The sequence below is a fragment of the Centroberyx gerrardi genome, chromosome 10, assembly GCF_048128805.1.
Source record: "Centroberyx gerrardi isolate f3 chromosome 10, fCenGer3.hap1.cur.20231027, whole genome shotgun sequence".
NCBI lineage: Eukaryota > Metazoa > Chordata > Actinopteri > Beryciformes > Berycidae > Centroberyx > Centroberyx gerrardi.
Genome location: NC_136006.1, coordinates 14,578,670 through 14,593,521, shown reverse-complemented (window position 1 = coordinate 14,593,521; position 14,852 = coordinate 14,578,670). Strand labels below are relative to the sequence as shown.

At 41.1% G+C, this 14,852-nt stretch overlaps 1 protein-coding gene across 6 annotated transcripts in view; it reads left to right on the top strand.

Annotated features, from left to right (window-relative positions):
• Positions 1–14,852, top strand: part of LOC139923027 (bromodomain adjacent to zinc finger domain protein 2B) — a 59,283-nt gene that overhangs the window by 21,361 nt on the left and 23,070 nt on the right. For all 6 annotated transcript variants that reach the window (XM_071913708.2, XM_078286154.1, XM_071913707.2 and 3 more), the window contains exons 3-5: positions 10,380–10,547; positions 13,243–13,431; positions 14,342–14,500. In XM_071913708.2, coding sequence (XP_071769809.2) covers positions 10,382–10,547; positions 13,243–13,431; positions 14,342–14,500 — 514 coding nt within the window. In that variant the 5' untranslated portion in view covers positions 10,380–10,381. The remainder of the gene's footprint in view (positions 1–10,379; positions 10,548–13,242; positions 13,432–14,341; positions 14,501–14,852) is intronic.

Genomic DNA, 14,852 nt, shown 5'->3' with positions numbered 1-14,852 from the left:
AGGTGAATAGCAGGCTTGTAGGCAGTGTGCTGCAGCAGATGAGTGGGGGAATGTCGTGTGTTGTGACCAGGGAGAGCTCCTTTCTTTCCTTTGTGCTGATGCACACACCATGGCCGTGCTCTGCAGGCTGCGAGTGTGAGCTGCTGGCTCTATCACATTACCAGTGTGGACCTTTCAGCTCAGCTCAGCTTAGCTCAGCTACTCACAGCATGCTTGCACATCGTAGAAGCCGTCACTGTCCACTCGTGATGGTATCAGACAGAATTGGTCACAGCTGGGCAGCTGGGCAGCTGTGTCTTGAATGCCAGACTCCTCTGTAGAGTCTGAAGAATGTGTCAGGGTCAAGGTCTCACGCCTCTGCCCGTGTCCCGTGTTTCCCCATGTTATCTTAATCTTGCTCTGGCCTATCTGGAATGCCGAGGGCCCCTCCGGTTTCTTTGTGTGTCGAGAATTTGGTCCCAGGTTATCGGATCATAATCCCATGGTTCTCCACACCAAGTGACTGGTGTGGAGATGGGAAGCGTCATGCCTCGTGCATCTCCATTAGAGAGCTGATGCAAGTGTTCAGCTGGTGAAAATTGTATTCCCCTTGGGCATCCAGAATTCACAGCAGGTGAACTTATCTCGTCAAGATGGTTTATTGCCAAAAATGATTTTATAAGGTTGAAATTCCAGATTACCTCACTTTGCCTGTATTGTATTAGTGAACCACATTTAGGAGATTCTGTGTGTGTGCAAGTATATGTGTGTGTTTTTTTTGTTTTGTTTGTTTTAATCTAACCAGCGTCCTTGCTTCACTATAGCAGTGGACATATGGACGATGTGTGACGAATGCTCTGTAAGGGACACTCGGGATCTGTTTTATTGCTTCATTCAGCTCACAGCGGCCCCACTCCCCATTGCTGTTGATATGTGATTTATGTTGTGCTCTTCGGAGAGTGAGAGAGAGGGCCCTTCTACAGGAATGAGAAAGCCATCATAGTGATGTTTACCTTGATCCTGGCTGCCTTTTATTTCATCCTCCACACTGACAGTGGGAGAGAAATGGGTTAAAAGCCCTGTTAGGCCCAGTCGTTTCCCCTACATAAATAGAGAGGAGGTGTGCTGTTTATTTGGTCATCTGGAGCATGTGAAGGTCATTGATATTGCAATGTCATGCCTTAAGGACTGGCAGCAGCCTTGGACTTTTTATCCCCATTGTCTCTGGCATGATAGAGTTAGCCAGAAGAGTCAGTATGCCATCAGATATGACCCCACCACTCGCACCCAGACAACTAACGGACACTTCTCCATTCTTTTGTATGCGATGCTGGTTAAGTGTTGCCTGACCTATTTTAGCCATGTACAAACTCCACCACACTTAATATAGGCCTAACTGTTAAGCAGTTATTCAACATAATCTACCTAATTACCTCCTTACAGTTGTTTGTCTAATGAGCAAATGAACAAAATTCATAATTTCATATGAAGATGCCTTTCCCTTCTTTTACAGTTGAATCCAAACCAGTAGAAGGTGCCCTTTGCTCTGATGTGTTTTATTTAGCAGTGCAGAATGACAGATAACCTTTGCACCAGCATCCTAGTCTCATGTTTAATTTGTAGCTCTGTCTCCTGTCAGGTGATTGCATTCTATTTATATTCAAGCTGTTTTTTCCTGTTTACATGCAAATGCACCCCTTTCACCACCCCATAATATTAAACTGAGGATTTCAATTGCTGAATTTATATCACATTTTGAGTCACAGTCCAGCTGCGTTACCACCTTTGTGTGGATAATTGAAGTTGCAAGGTAAAGCTATGCAAATTATGTTTTCTTAAGAGGCGCTGCATTTTTATCACACACATTAACACTTGGTTGGAGCTTGAAAATATGTTATTTTAGCAAGAAAAGTGTGAAGTCTGGACTTAGTAAACACACCTTATTATGTTTTGTCAGTTTGTTATTACTGGAATGTAAATATTTTTGTGAGGCTTGTTTGAATCAAAGTTTTCTAGTCAGGCCTAAATAGTGTGTCATATTTTTAAGAACTAGCCCAAGTTTTGCAGTTATTTAATTGAATAGCCCCCCCATTGATAATGTTTAGACATTTTTAGCTTTTAAGAATAAATGGCAAAAGGAAATTGATGTTGCCTGTAAACATTTTGCCTGGTCCTATTGTAATATTTTACATTACTTTTAACGATTTCCTAACGGCATCTTGTGTGACAACAATATCAGGTTATGCATGCACATTGTTCCATCTAAAAGCAGTAACCATTTTCTTTTTGTTTTGCCTCTCACATACATGTCATCTGCGTTCTAGATAATGTGTGAAAAAGGCTCCAGTCAGGCCAGTGAAGAAAATGTTTTTTCCTCCCCCCATCCTCTCATTCATCTCGCTGATTCCCTTGCTATCTCTTTCTCTTTGCGTAAGCATTTAGATTACAATCAATCTGTTGATGGCCTAAGCTGTTCCTAATCATAGGTTGCAAATGTATGGAATGAACAGTGTTGTTGGAATGAGCCAGGAGGAAAGCAATAGGGACTGTGCAATTTGTTAACTGTAGATTCATCAGAATCATCCCCAACTATAACACAACGTAGAACCAAGAGGGCATTCATTGCATTTTTTTGAAGGCAAAAATTGTATGTAGCACTATAGCCCCAATGAGCAATATTATTTCCTAAATTTTCATTATCAGCAACAAATAATCATTGTAATGATGCCTTCCGGAAATTATGGTGGAGAAAATTATGTAGGAGTAAACAAGGAGGGTGAGATGGGAATTTGTGTAATGTGTAGTAATAACACGGTGTATGCATGATTATCTGTAACAAGCGTTGGCTTGCCATACCATCTTCTCCCTGCTTTAGAAAACAGGGGAAAATACTAGGCATGGGCTGCGTGTTATACCCATAAACAATTATACTCTAACAGCTCTGATTTATACAGTTATTTATACACATTGAGTCTATAATAAGAAGGGTGAATATAGAAAGGGATGAACGATGAACATGTCATTCAAAGATACCATTCTCCTTGTCTCATAATATAGCCTATAATCAGTATGCAGCTAAATTAAGACTTACAGAAAAGGACCCCCTGTTTTTTGTAAAGCCAACATAATAGATTAATAGCAGCTGATTGGGGGATGAATGAAGTGGCTTGTGCTTCCCCCTCTCTCTACCCCCTCTATCCCTTCCTCTCTCTGTATGTGTCTAATTAAAAACTGCAGGCCGGGCTACATATTTTATGGCTAATGCTTGCTGTTGATGGGCCAGGAAAAGGCAGCAGCTCCAGGAATGTGTCTGTGATGGATGTCAGTCTGTGCGGAACATGTGGGATTCCTGTTTCCAGGCCCCACGTTACGCCCCTGGATCACACCTCATGGAAATGATCCGCATGCTGCACTCTGCAAACTGTGCTAACGCTGCCGTGAAGGACAAATGTATTTCTTCAAACATTTGTCATACTGAGCCCTCGCATCATTCATCAGAGTTCATTTGCCTCCCAAACTACCACCCTCTCCCCTTTATTCATGGTAGCATTCAATATGTGTTTCAAGCAGTCGATAGAAACAGAAATTACTTTTTTTGGCGTGAAGGTCTCCCTAAAAGATGTATGTCCCCTGCAGAATGATGATGACAGAATGCCTGCCCTTTGTGTCTTGTGGGTAATTTTCAAGAGCAAAAAAGGGATTATTATCCTGGTATTATGAATACAGGTGGATCTCTGTGCTGAGTTTGAAGTCTGTGCGCTCTTGCACAGGAGGTCAAAGATGTGATTACAACCATGCATAAAAGACTGTGGCTGTGGCAGGCAAATCAGTGAATAGGGGGCAGTAGGAGGTGTTTAGTAAGATGAGAGCATGCTTTGGGATGGATCACATTTAGTGTGGCAGTGGGACACCCCCTGTGGCAGTGGCACAGAGCATCTGAAGGCTAAGGGAGGCTGTCCATTGTAACCAACACTGCTCTGCCATCTGCCACCCAACAGTAATACTCAGGGTTGTTGTATCAGCTGCTCTGTTGAGTCCTTAACTACAACCTTGCTTCAGCTGAACACCCATCTCTTACATCAGGCAAGTTAAAGAAACTGTCATTATCTCTCTTTCCTCTTGGCCTGGGTCATGTACTTTTCCTTTTCAGAGGAAATAGCTATGTTGTTGGCAGGACAAGCACACAGTGTGATATAACCTGTCCTTGATGACAACCAGCATTGCCTGCATTCACGAACACTACCTCTAGGAAGCACATGGTTTCATTTGTCTCCCAGCATGGGTCATAAACAAGAGGCCCTCACTGCAAAGAGCAAGCCTGAGATGAATGGTAAACTAGCCCTTACTGCAAAGCATTGATTGTGTAGCAACATGCCACATGTTTTCTATTTTAATCACTATGCTCAGCTCCTCTCTCACGACAGCACGCCTTGTGTGCTGCCTCACAATCCAATGAACTAGCAATGTGTTCTCATGCATTAATAGAGACCCTACAAAAATCTATGCACATAGTTTCATATAATGAATTCAACAGCTATGCACCCCCTAGCACAGGCATCATTTAGGTATGGCAGAGGATGCCAGTCGCCATCCCCTAGCCTCTAGGTAGAAAAATATTTTATTACAGAAATAAATACCTCAAAAGTATCCACATTACTCGGCTATATGTTTATCTGGGTGGCCCCTGGCAATTTGCTTATTCAGCACTATGGAGAGCACTCGATGCAATTCTGTGTATGAAAAAAGATACACAGTATACAAGTATATACTTATAAGTATATACTTACAATATATAGCCTAACCACCTCCCACACCTCAACACCCATTCTTTCACAGTATCTGCAAAACATGGTGATTGCATATGGAGGGTTGTCTTTATTTACCGTTCTTTTCTGTATTCTCTATATATTGATTGTTAACCTTTTTATAAGACATTATCAGACGGCCATGTAAGGCAAACACTGTCTAGAAAAATATTTTCTCGATTTTTTTTTCACCTCTCCCCGTCTTCCTTCATACCTGCATGCAGGCCTTAAAGCAACAATGAACCATCTGTCTTTTTTTTTATTTTTTTACATCAGTCTATACTAGCAATATTCTTTCAGATTTCAGAGGGATGTTTTTCAGGCTGCATGTTCGCTGTCTGATCCAAAATCGATTAGGGGCCTATATAAACACTGTTTAAAAAGATAAAATGAAAACCAAAAACAGTCCAATCCCGACTGTTGCCACCCCCTGCCTGGTAAGGTCAGCTACCCTTTGTAAGTTTACTGTTGTAGCCAAATGTGAACCACCTTGTTTCTGGTGGCAGTTGCACTGTGACTGTTACTTGTGTGGTGAAACAGCACAGCAAAGGGTTATTTGGGTTAGTTAAAAACATCACTTAATTTGGATGGTTTGTTAACTTAAAAGACTGCAGGCACTTGTATGACATCAAGCTAGCTGAAGTATGATGATGACAGGATAAGGAATGACAGCTAGTGCATTGTATTGAGGCATTGGCTTGCATGCAAAGCTGAGCTTGAATGTAACTTCATTTAGACAACTCAAAAGTGTATGCTGCTTGCTGTAAACCCTCTGAATTTTGCCTACTATGTTCAGTTGCCTAATTGCTTCATTTCCATTGCCCTAATACGCACCAAGTGTATTAGTTCCTATTAAAGAAAAGCGCTGCCATGGTAAAAGAAAATGTATTGTAGAATGTCCGTAATTGTCCCCGCTGCATCTTCATGAAACATTCCATGAAATGTAAATAATGATTAACATATCTGATCAGTTACTGACAAGTTATTTGTGATGCACATAAATTTTAATTTACAGTGCTATTTCTACACAATCAGTGTGAATTGCCCTTTAAAGTCACCCTGCTGCTTTGACCCTATCGAGTTATGCTGTATATCAGGTGTGCCCCTGGATCCAGGTCAGTGTGAAGTTTCCTCCCTTAGCGGCTGGTGGGATGGACCAGTCCGAACACTTCATCACTGTCCAGGTGAAGTGGGCGTCAGGGCCAGAGAGCCACTGCTTGTCACTCAGTGGCCAGAAGACATGGGCAGAATGAAGCGCTGTTTGAAGCTCAGGGGAGCGTGGCATTTCAACTGAACTGTGGGTGTACCACTGAACTTGTGATGCACCCAGCCATGGTGACCTCAGACACTCCATTTTCCATCGTCCTCTGCCTGTAACAGCCTGCCCCCACAGGGAGCCCTCATCCTGCAAATCTTGCGTGTGTACACACAAAAATGGGGGAGAAAAACCTTCACAAATAATTGACTTCATTTCAACTACTCTGCTGGATTATCTCAGAGAGAGAATGGCAAGTGAAAGGCTTTTTTTTGTATTTGCGTTGGTGCTGTCAACCACTGGGGAGGTTTCAACCTCTCTTGCCTTTTACATCCCTTTATTTCCTTCTATCCAGCAAATCATTCTGGCTAAACAGTGAGTGGCGCTGCTATTTGTCCACTGTAGCAGAAGTAATTAATTGTGTTTTGCGGGATGGTGGACACCAGCAGTGATTTGTGAAGGTATAAGAGGCTGCTGCTGGTGTCACCAGGCAACCATGTGGAGAATCAACCAGGGACAGTGATATGCTCATGCCTCAGGAGGTGGACATAAAAACAAAAAATCACGGTCTACAGCCATCAGGGCCGAAGACAATGAATAGCTTTCATAGTCATCATTTTCCATATTTATGGATGAGTTGTTTTTTCATTCACTTGCTGTTTATTTTCCTCATTTGTGTTGTAATGAGAGTGGGCCTGAGGTAAACACACAGAATGGTGGAGAGCAGATAGAGGACCAGTGAGTAATGCTGCTCTCTTGCTTAGATCGGGGTCAAGGCACCCTGTATTATACACTCCCTCTCCCTTTCTGTTTTTTCCTGCCCGCACCTTCCATTAGCTGAGAAGACATTGTGTCCGCAGTCCGAATATTGCTGATCCATGCTGATGACTCTGTTGCAGGATTATCACTGTTAGCATCAGCCATCTGTTACTGTGCAAGGAAATAAAATGGACAAGACACACACCCAACACACAACGCTGCGTGAAACACAAATATGCACCGCTCCCTCACACACACACACACACACAAAGACACAGTCAGTTGGAGAGAGTAAATACATGGATAGATAGACTATGCATTCATTTTCAACATAAACATCAACCGTAATGATCCCAAGGCATTTAACTAGAGGTATCAGGTTTACACTTAGTATTACCCAGTCAATAGAGTCAATAGATATCACACACTGGTACAATCAATTTGATTCACTTAATTGGATATGTAATATAATGCAATATAGTGCAAAGTGGTTTAGTGACATTTTACATAATTTGTGCTAGTTTGGCTCTCACAATTAGGTCTAATTTTACATTTTGGTTGCAATGTTCTTACTTTTGACTAACTGATTAATTAGTTGTATCTAATAATCTACTAAACAATGTCCTGAAGGCTATCAGAAGAGAAGGCATTTGACATGTATGTTTAGCACATACATCAACAAAAAAAAGATCTTGCAGAAGTCGGCCTATCTCTTGGATTCAAATGCATATCAGATACCAGTGAAGGGACAGTCTTGTTGAAGTTGTAATAGAACAACCCCACCGATGAGAGAAAGGAAAGGAGGTTCTGCTTCTGGAGTGTGTTTTTGTGTGTGTGAGTGTAACATTAGACTAGAGCCAGGCACAGGGATAGGCTCCAGCTTCCCGTGACCCTGAATAGGAATAAGTGGGTAAAGACAATGAATGAATGTTTTGTATTCCAACATGGCTATTGTGTTCAAACTGTCAGGCAGAAAGACAGATACAGGTCATGCTGTGACTGACGAGTGGTAGAAATCACAATGGAAACTTAAGACCAGCCACGAACCCCGTGGCAAAACCTAGTAGATTTTGGCTGTGAATGGTAACTTTATCTACTTTACCGTCCATGTGCGTAACCAACCATCATTTGGAGTTCCCTTTTTATTCTAAAATGTAGTTGGCCAGTAAAATAGTGAAAGTGTCCAGAGAATTTTGGGATTTACCAGCCACTGTGAATAAAAAAAAAAATGTAAAGACTCACACTGGTGCATATGAGGAGGAGGCAAAGCATTATGGTGTTACTGATAGAGATGTAGCCTAATGCAAAAGTGAGAAACATTATTGCCTCATAACACAATCACTTAATCATCAACTCTATGGTTGTTGTAAAGTGTTTGTTTTAGTGGCCAAATCCCTGATTTCAGTCAGATAATCATTGCAACGTACATTTAAATGATCAATGGCATTTTGTGCTTTGTCTCATGAGAATCTGAAATCTGTTTATAAGCCCATTGCATTCCTGCAAAGGGACGTTCTTACTCATGAGATGACAAGCTGCATTGTGTTTGTGGAGTCATATATGTGGACGTGACTTTGATTCAGTCACAGCCATTTCTTCTATAAATCATCTCTGGTACATTAGCATACATGCTGCTTTCATAGGAGCTGCAGCCTGCTGTTTGGAATGTCTGCACTGTGCTTCTTGCACCTCACTTGCTGACAGTAGCCGAGGACTGGTTACATACACCCGTCAAATTAATGTAACTGTTTGTGGCGGTTATAAAGCACCCAGAATACTGGCTGCCACTGCGCCGTCATGTTAATTACCTATAAAATCAAACTAATTCTTCTGCTAAATCCATTTTAATTTCTCTTAATGAAGTCAGGATTGGCTTTGCAAATACTGCAAATTGTTCAATTATTTTTGTGGACATCTTCCCCTCCAATGCAGGTCTGTCTTTTTCTCATGTACAGTCAGCTGTAAATCAGTTTGTAAGGACATTATTCCACTAGTCTGCTATTGATAGAAAATGTCAGTTTGCCTTTGCAGCAGAAACTTACCCAAGAGGAAATCATGTCTGCAACATTTCACAGTAAAATGAAGAAGTGGGTAAACATTTAGGAAGAATTAAGAGTGTGGAAAATATATTAGTCACACAAACACTTATGCTTGAATCTTTGCCTAATTTTATCTTCAATCTCTGAGAAAATCATTGTTACTTTGTCGGATATTTAATTGAATTTGTGTTGTACTAAGGATTTGTTTGGATTTTCGTTAGCATACTGGACATTTTAGTGTGAAGTGTCCTCATGCATTACGTGTGATGTAGCAAGGTCAAAGTGATACTACAGATGTTTTTGTTTTCAAGAGTTGGATGATAAATATGAAGTCACCTCTGTTCTTTTGTAAATTAGAGGCGCACACACACACTCACACTACCGCAGGAAGCAGTGGCCTTTCCAGTGAAGCACGGCTGCAGCTTTCATGTCATTTACGTCTCATCAGTGTTGTTCCTGGCTAGGGATGATACTTGATATTCAGAGGATAGCTTTGTCTCCCCAATTTAATCAGCCGCTCCTGTTTTCTTCCGCAGAGGAGAGTCACCAGGGAGATCTAGAAATTGTTTGTGTAATGTACAATACTATAACAAAGGCAGGCTGTAAAACACAATCTGGAAGCGTGCGTTAAAGAGGATTTCAGATGTGGGCTTTTGTGATCACCGGGATGTGAAGTGGCATAAATAATGGAAAAGCCAGGAAATGTGGTGCTGATGAAAGACTAGTACTAAAGAATCTCTCTCTGGCATCATTTGGATGATGGGCAGACCAACTGTGGTCTGAGTCATCAGAGAGAATGGTGGAGATGACTATGACAGCCTTCTGTTAATTCAGCCAAAGGGACAAGATATAGAAGTTCTGCAAAGAACAGAGACAGTGTGTTTCTAATAGATTGGAGATTGCATTTTCTTTTTAAAAGTCTTACTGCTTCATTAGATGCCTAACATTCTCAATAGATTGTTAACCATCACAGCTTGTATGGCAGCAGTTTTACATCTCATATTAAAGAGCTGTGAAGACTCTTAATATGACTGAGTTGTCACCAGTGTGAGTATGGTGCTTGTGTGCAAGTGAGTCTGTCTATGTGTGCATGTGCACCAGTGTGCGAGTGTGTGAGTGTGCATGCTTTTGTTGCTACTTTATGTGAGTGTGTGCATCTGTCTATGTATGTACTATCAATGTTTGTATATTTGAGAGCTTGTTTGCGATTGCGTCTGTATGGGGTAAGGGTTTACATGGTTGGCTTTGTAATGCTTGTAAATAAAGTGCTATCTTATCTTATCTTATCTTATCTTACCTTATCTTATCTTATCTTAGTATAGTAGGCCCAAATGTTGCTTTCACCAGAGTTGCAGAAGCCAGTGGTCTTTTGCTAAATGGAGATCCAGTATTGTTGTGAGGGTAATTCAGATGTGTGTGTGTGAGAGAGAAAGCAAGTCTCAGTGGGGTGCGTGGCGCGAGTGTTGTGTGTGTGTTTTTTTTTTCTCCTCTTCTTTTCTTCCCTTGGTTTTGTAAGAGTGTTGATTGGATTGTGTTTGACAGATATGGAGTCTGGAGAGCGGCTGGCCTCCCCATCGTCAGCCCCGTCCTCCCTTCACATGGCCTCCTCTTCAGCCAGCTCCTCCCCGGCCCCTGCCCCGCCCCAGACACCCTCCGCCAAGTGCAGCCCGGCCCCCAGCCCCACAGGCAGCTCCCCTCTCACCACCTGTGGTATGTGCCCACTCTGTCTTTCTTTCTTTCTCTCTTTCTCTTTCTCTTTCTCTTTCTCTTTTTCTCTTTCTCTCTCTCTTTCTTTCTTTCTTTCTCTCTGTCTTTCTCTTTCTCTCTTTCTGTCTCTCTCTTTCTTTCTCTCTTTCTTTACACACACACACACACAGGGTTTAATTATTTAGAATTATTTTTTCGCATCAAAGCTACTTCTTTAATTTGATACCACATTTGCACAACATGAAGACATAAGATCAAATGTGACTTAGGCTACACTCAGAGCTAACCTAATTGTTTTGACGCCTTATTCACGTCGAAGTCATTATATTTTATTATTCTGCACACATTTTGTAAGAGCTTTTACACACATGTAATTATGATTGTGCACCATTAAGATGCCGAAAGCACCTTCTTCCAGCCAGCTTCGCGCTTTTCCGACAGTTTTGGTAGGAATTGAAAAGCCGTTGAATTAATGAATGCCAACAATTAAAAAGCTGTGTGCGCCCTTGTGGATGTCTGTTGACAACCTTTAGCTCCAGTTTAGCCTGTGTGATTTGACGTGTCTGTCAGCCTCACAGTGTGCGCGCAGCCGCGAACATCCTCTTGTTTTCTCTGAATACTAATTGTGGTCAAAGCCATTATGCAGTGAGCAGCGGTGATGCATAAGCTGTCAGATTACCCCTGACCAGAAAATAACATGCAAATTTACACACTGCGGTTTGTGAATTTTTTTTTTTCTTTCATGATAAGAAATGCCCCAAAAAGTAGTGTTTTTTTTTGTCAAGCTGTTACAATGAAGAACACATTAGAGACATTCTCATAAATTATTCATTTTCAGACCCCCACACCAAACGTGCACTGAGATTTTCCAGATAATTTATTTTGGACTGAACACTGAATTAAATGCCGAAAGCACAGTGGCACCTCTGAAGTCACATTGCTGTTATGAGAATCAAGTAAATTGAGTTCTTTTAAGCAAATTGTTATCCCCTGTGGAAAGTAGAGAAAAGATATAACATGCCCAGTGTTGGCAACACCCATTCAAAGTGATTAAATTACACTGAAGCTTTCATATTCTTGTAAGCTTACTAACTACTCTCACTAGGTCAATTTATCTAAGTAGCATTTTTTTTTCTGCAACACCTCTCAATGTATTTACAGTCAGATTCTGCACTGGCATCTGAGAAATGACATGACCTGTTTATTTTGAAAGAAGTTGGTGAAAGATTTTTGATTTCACAGTTCCCTCTGTGAATTACTGGCATAGCAGGAGACATGAAGCCTGAATGTGAAGGATAACACCAGTGTAGTTTTATTTTTTTCCCACTGCCATTATTGCCCATGAAAAGTCTTTACCACCAATGTGTTTGCCACAGTCAGAAGCTACTACTGTCAAGCGTCCCGGTGGCGCGTACCATGTAAACACCGTTGTTCTTGGTTTGAATCCGGCCCACAACCGTTGCCACATATCATCCCCCTTTCTCCCCCAATCTTTCCTATCTACCTCTACTTTAGACTTTTAAATAAAGGGCAAAAAAAAAATCTTTTTTTAAAAAGAAAAAGAAGAAGCTGCTACTGTCTGTTCTACTTCAGGTTTGCCCTACCTCTCGGGAAGTCATAGGCTCCCTTTTGTTTTCAAAAATACATCCATCCACACATACATTCATCGTGGATTACACTCTAGAGCTTGTGCATCTGCATTGACATGTATTCGACTTTGTCCTGCAATGTAGTCTAGACAAGAAGATAACTTTGTCTTATTACAGGACAATAGGTACCGTAGCATAAATAAAGGTGTATTGTAACTGTTGCATATTGTGCCACTGACAAGAATTAGAATGTTTGGACAACACATTTTAATTTTTGCATTTCAGCAGTCCCATGTTGAATTTGTTGAGAGATGGGTTTCGATGCATGCTGTATTACCTGGCACATGGGCATCAGATACTGTAACAACAGCAGGCACAAGCTCTTTGCAGTTTCTCTGTGCTCTTGAAATTTCCATGAAATATGTGCTATCACTGTGAGAGAGGACAAAGTCGGCTACATCTTGTGAACATGGACTGCTGATACCTTTCTGTTTCTGATACTGGTAGATTCTAAAACACTCTCTGTTGAGCTCTGTTGTTTTTTTCTTGGTCACCGCTGCTCTATCAAGTATGTAGTAGAAGAAGAAGAGGGCAGGATAACACGATTCAAATGGCCCATGCCTGCTGCCGAAAAATCCATGCATTTACTGATACAGTACAGTTCTTTTGTTTGTTTGTTTTTTTCTTGTTGGAATGATTATTCTATACATCATACAGTGTTTATCTAGTAATAGTTTCCTGAATTTCTCTAATTATTCAAACATGAGCGGGTGCACCAGACCCTAAATCATTCATGATCATCGCTCTGAATGGATTCCCAGACTCCCCAGGCTGCTGTGTCTCCTATTTGCTGAAGCATGTTTGAACAGATCAAGCCGAATCCTAGTCTTAGTCTTCATCTTTACACCCTCCAATGTTCTATTCTTAATGCATAAAAACTTAAACTAACCACTGTCGTAAGAGATCCTAAATGAGACTTTATCATGGAATTAAGAATTGATGATTGTAGAAATTAATTATTGAACCATGGTATTTTAACATGGTTCTGTGTACAGTATGTTTTATTTGAATTGTCAACATGCTTCATAGTAGTCTCCTTTGTTCTCCAGGCCATTTGTTCCGGACAGCAGGTGATCAACATTTCAACATGTCGGGCCTCTCCACTGCTTTTCCTTTAGTCAGCCATCCAGCATTTGGGCTGTACACGACAAGCTCAGGCCGCTCTGAGTTTGGAGGCCTGGGGACTCTGGGTGTGTCTGCTGCCTTGGCTGCTCACTCCCAGTTTGGTACATTTCCAGGTAAGGAGGCTCAGGGTGCAGTGTTTTTTTTATTTATGGAGGTAACCAGGAAGGTCTGCTTAGTAGCAGTGTTAAGTGTTTTCCTACAGTTCTACCATGGTAATTCATTTAATGTGTTCTTGGATTAAATCTTTCCTAAGATACTTTTTATCACTTTGACTTGAAATGAGCAAATGGTAAGGACAAAATACTTTCTGAGTATGTCTTTATGTTTTCATCTTGTCCTTGTAATCCTACCCGGCATTATGTATGCATCATCTTTATGGTATTACCATTTGTTTGATATGCAGATTGACTGGGAAAGTTCACAATGCCACAAAAAAATAGACTGGGAAAAATCATACACCTTTCTAACATAATTTGTTCTTCACTTTTTGCCTCTAGAAATCTGATCAGTTTGACATTATGGGTCTATCTGTTGTTATTTCAGAAACAGTTGCTGACATTCTCTGTGATAGCTGATTGTGTGCATTTTGAATGACATGATGATTTGAACACTCAACATGATCTAAATGCAAAGGACTCCATTTTAGAAAGCAGATGCCATTTCAGACAGAATGCTGCTCCTGGGAAACTGTGTTGTTGCAGCTGTGAAATGTCCAGCAGAAGAGGTGCGATTCTGCAGCTATCCTACAGGATGAACTCTGCTTTGAATTTGCAACTCTCAACATGTTTAGAATAAAGGAATGAAATCACAGTCTGTGGAATGCACTGATCATCTGTAGAGATCTCAGTTCAAAGGCAAAACTACAGCTTGGACAGAGTGATTAGTGCTATTATGGGGATGAACAAACTCTTGCAGCTTTAAGCAGCTCTTAATAACTAACAGGTTGTTGACAGATCTGATTCATTGCATAGCTAGAAGGACTTTGCTATTTATGACTGACTGTATCTCGCTCCCTCACTCCAGACTGGTGGCGGGCATCTGAGGCACATGCCAGAGGAGCAGCAGCCTTCTTCCCTCCACTCCTGGGTCTGCCTCCTATATTTGCACCAACCTTCCAAAGCCATGATCCAGCTCACTTCCAGTCACGGACCCCCAGCAAAAATGGACGAGCTGCTGCTAAAGGTACAATACACCCTGGTGTACAGGTTTCAAGCAATTCAGCACTACAAGGAATGATTCCATAAAAGAGAATTATGTTTGATTGGGCTTGGGCACAATATCTAATATGTATAATTGACCCCAGAGGCAATAGCAAGACATGTAAATGCATAAATCAGCTAGTAAGCAGGTGTTAGGTGTTTCAATGTGCATATATTACACTATTAAAATACTCCCGCTAACATAATGAGATTTTTCCTGTTAAATGCATTTGGTATTTTGCGAAGTCATCATTCTCTACAACTCTCTTGCTCATTTTTTTTTTTTTTCTGACTTTTTAATGCATATGACTCCTATTGCTTGTCCTCATGAGTAG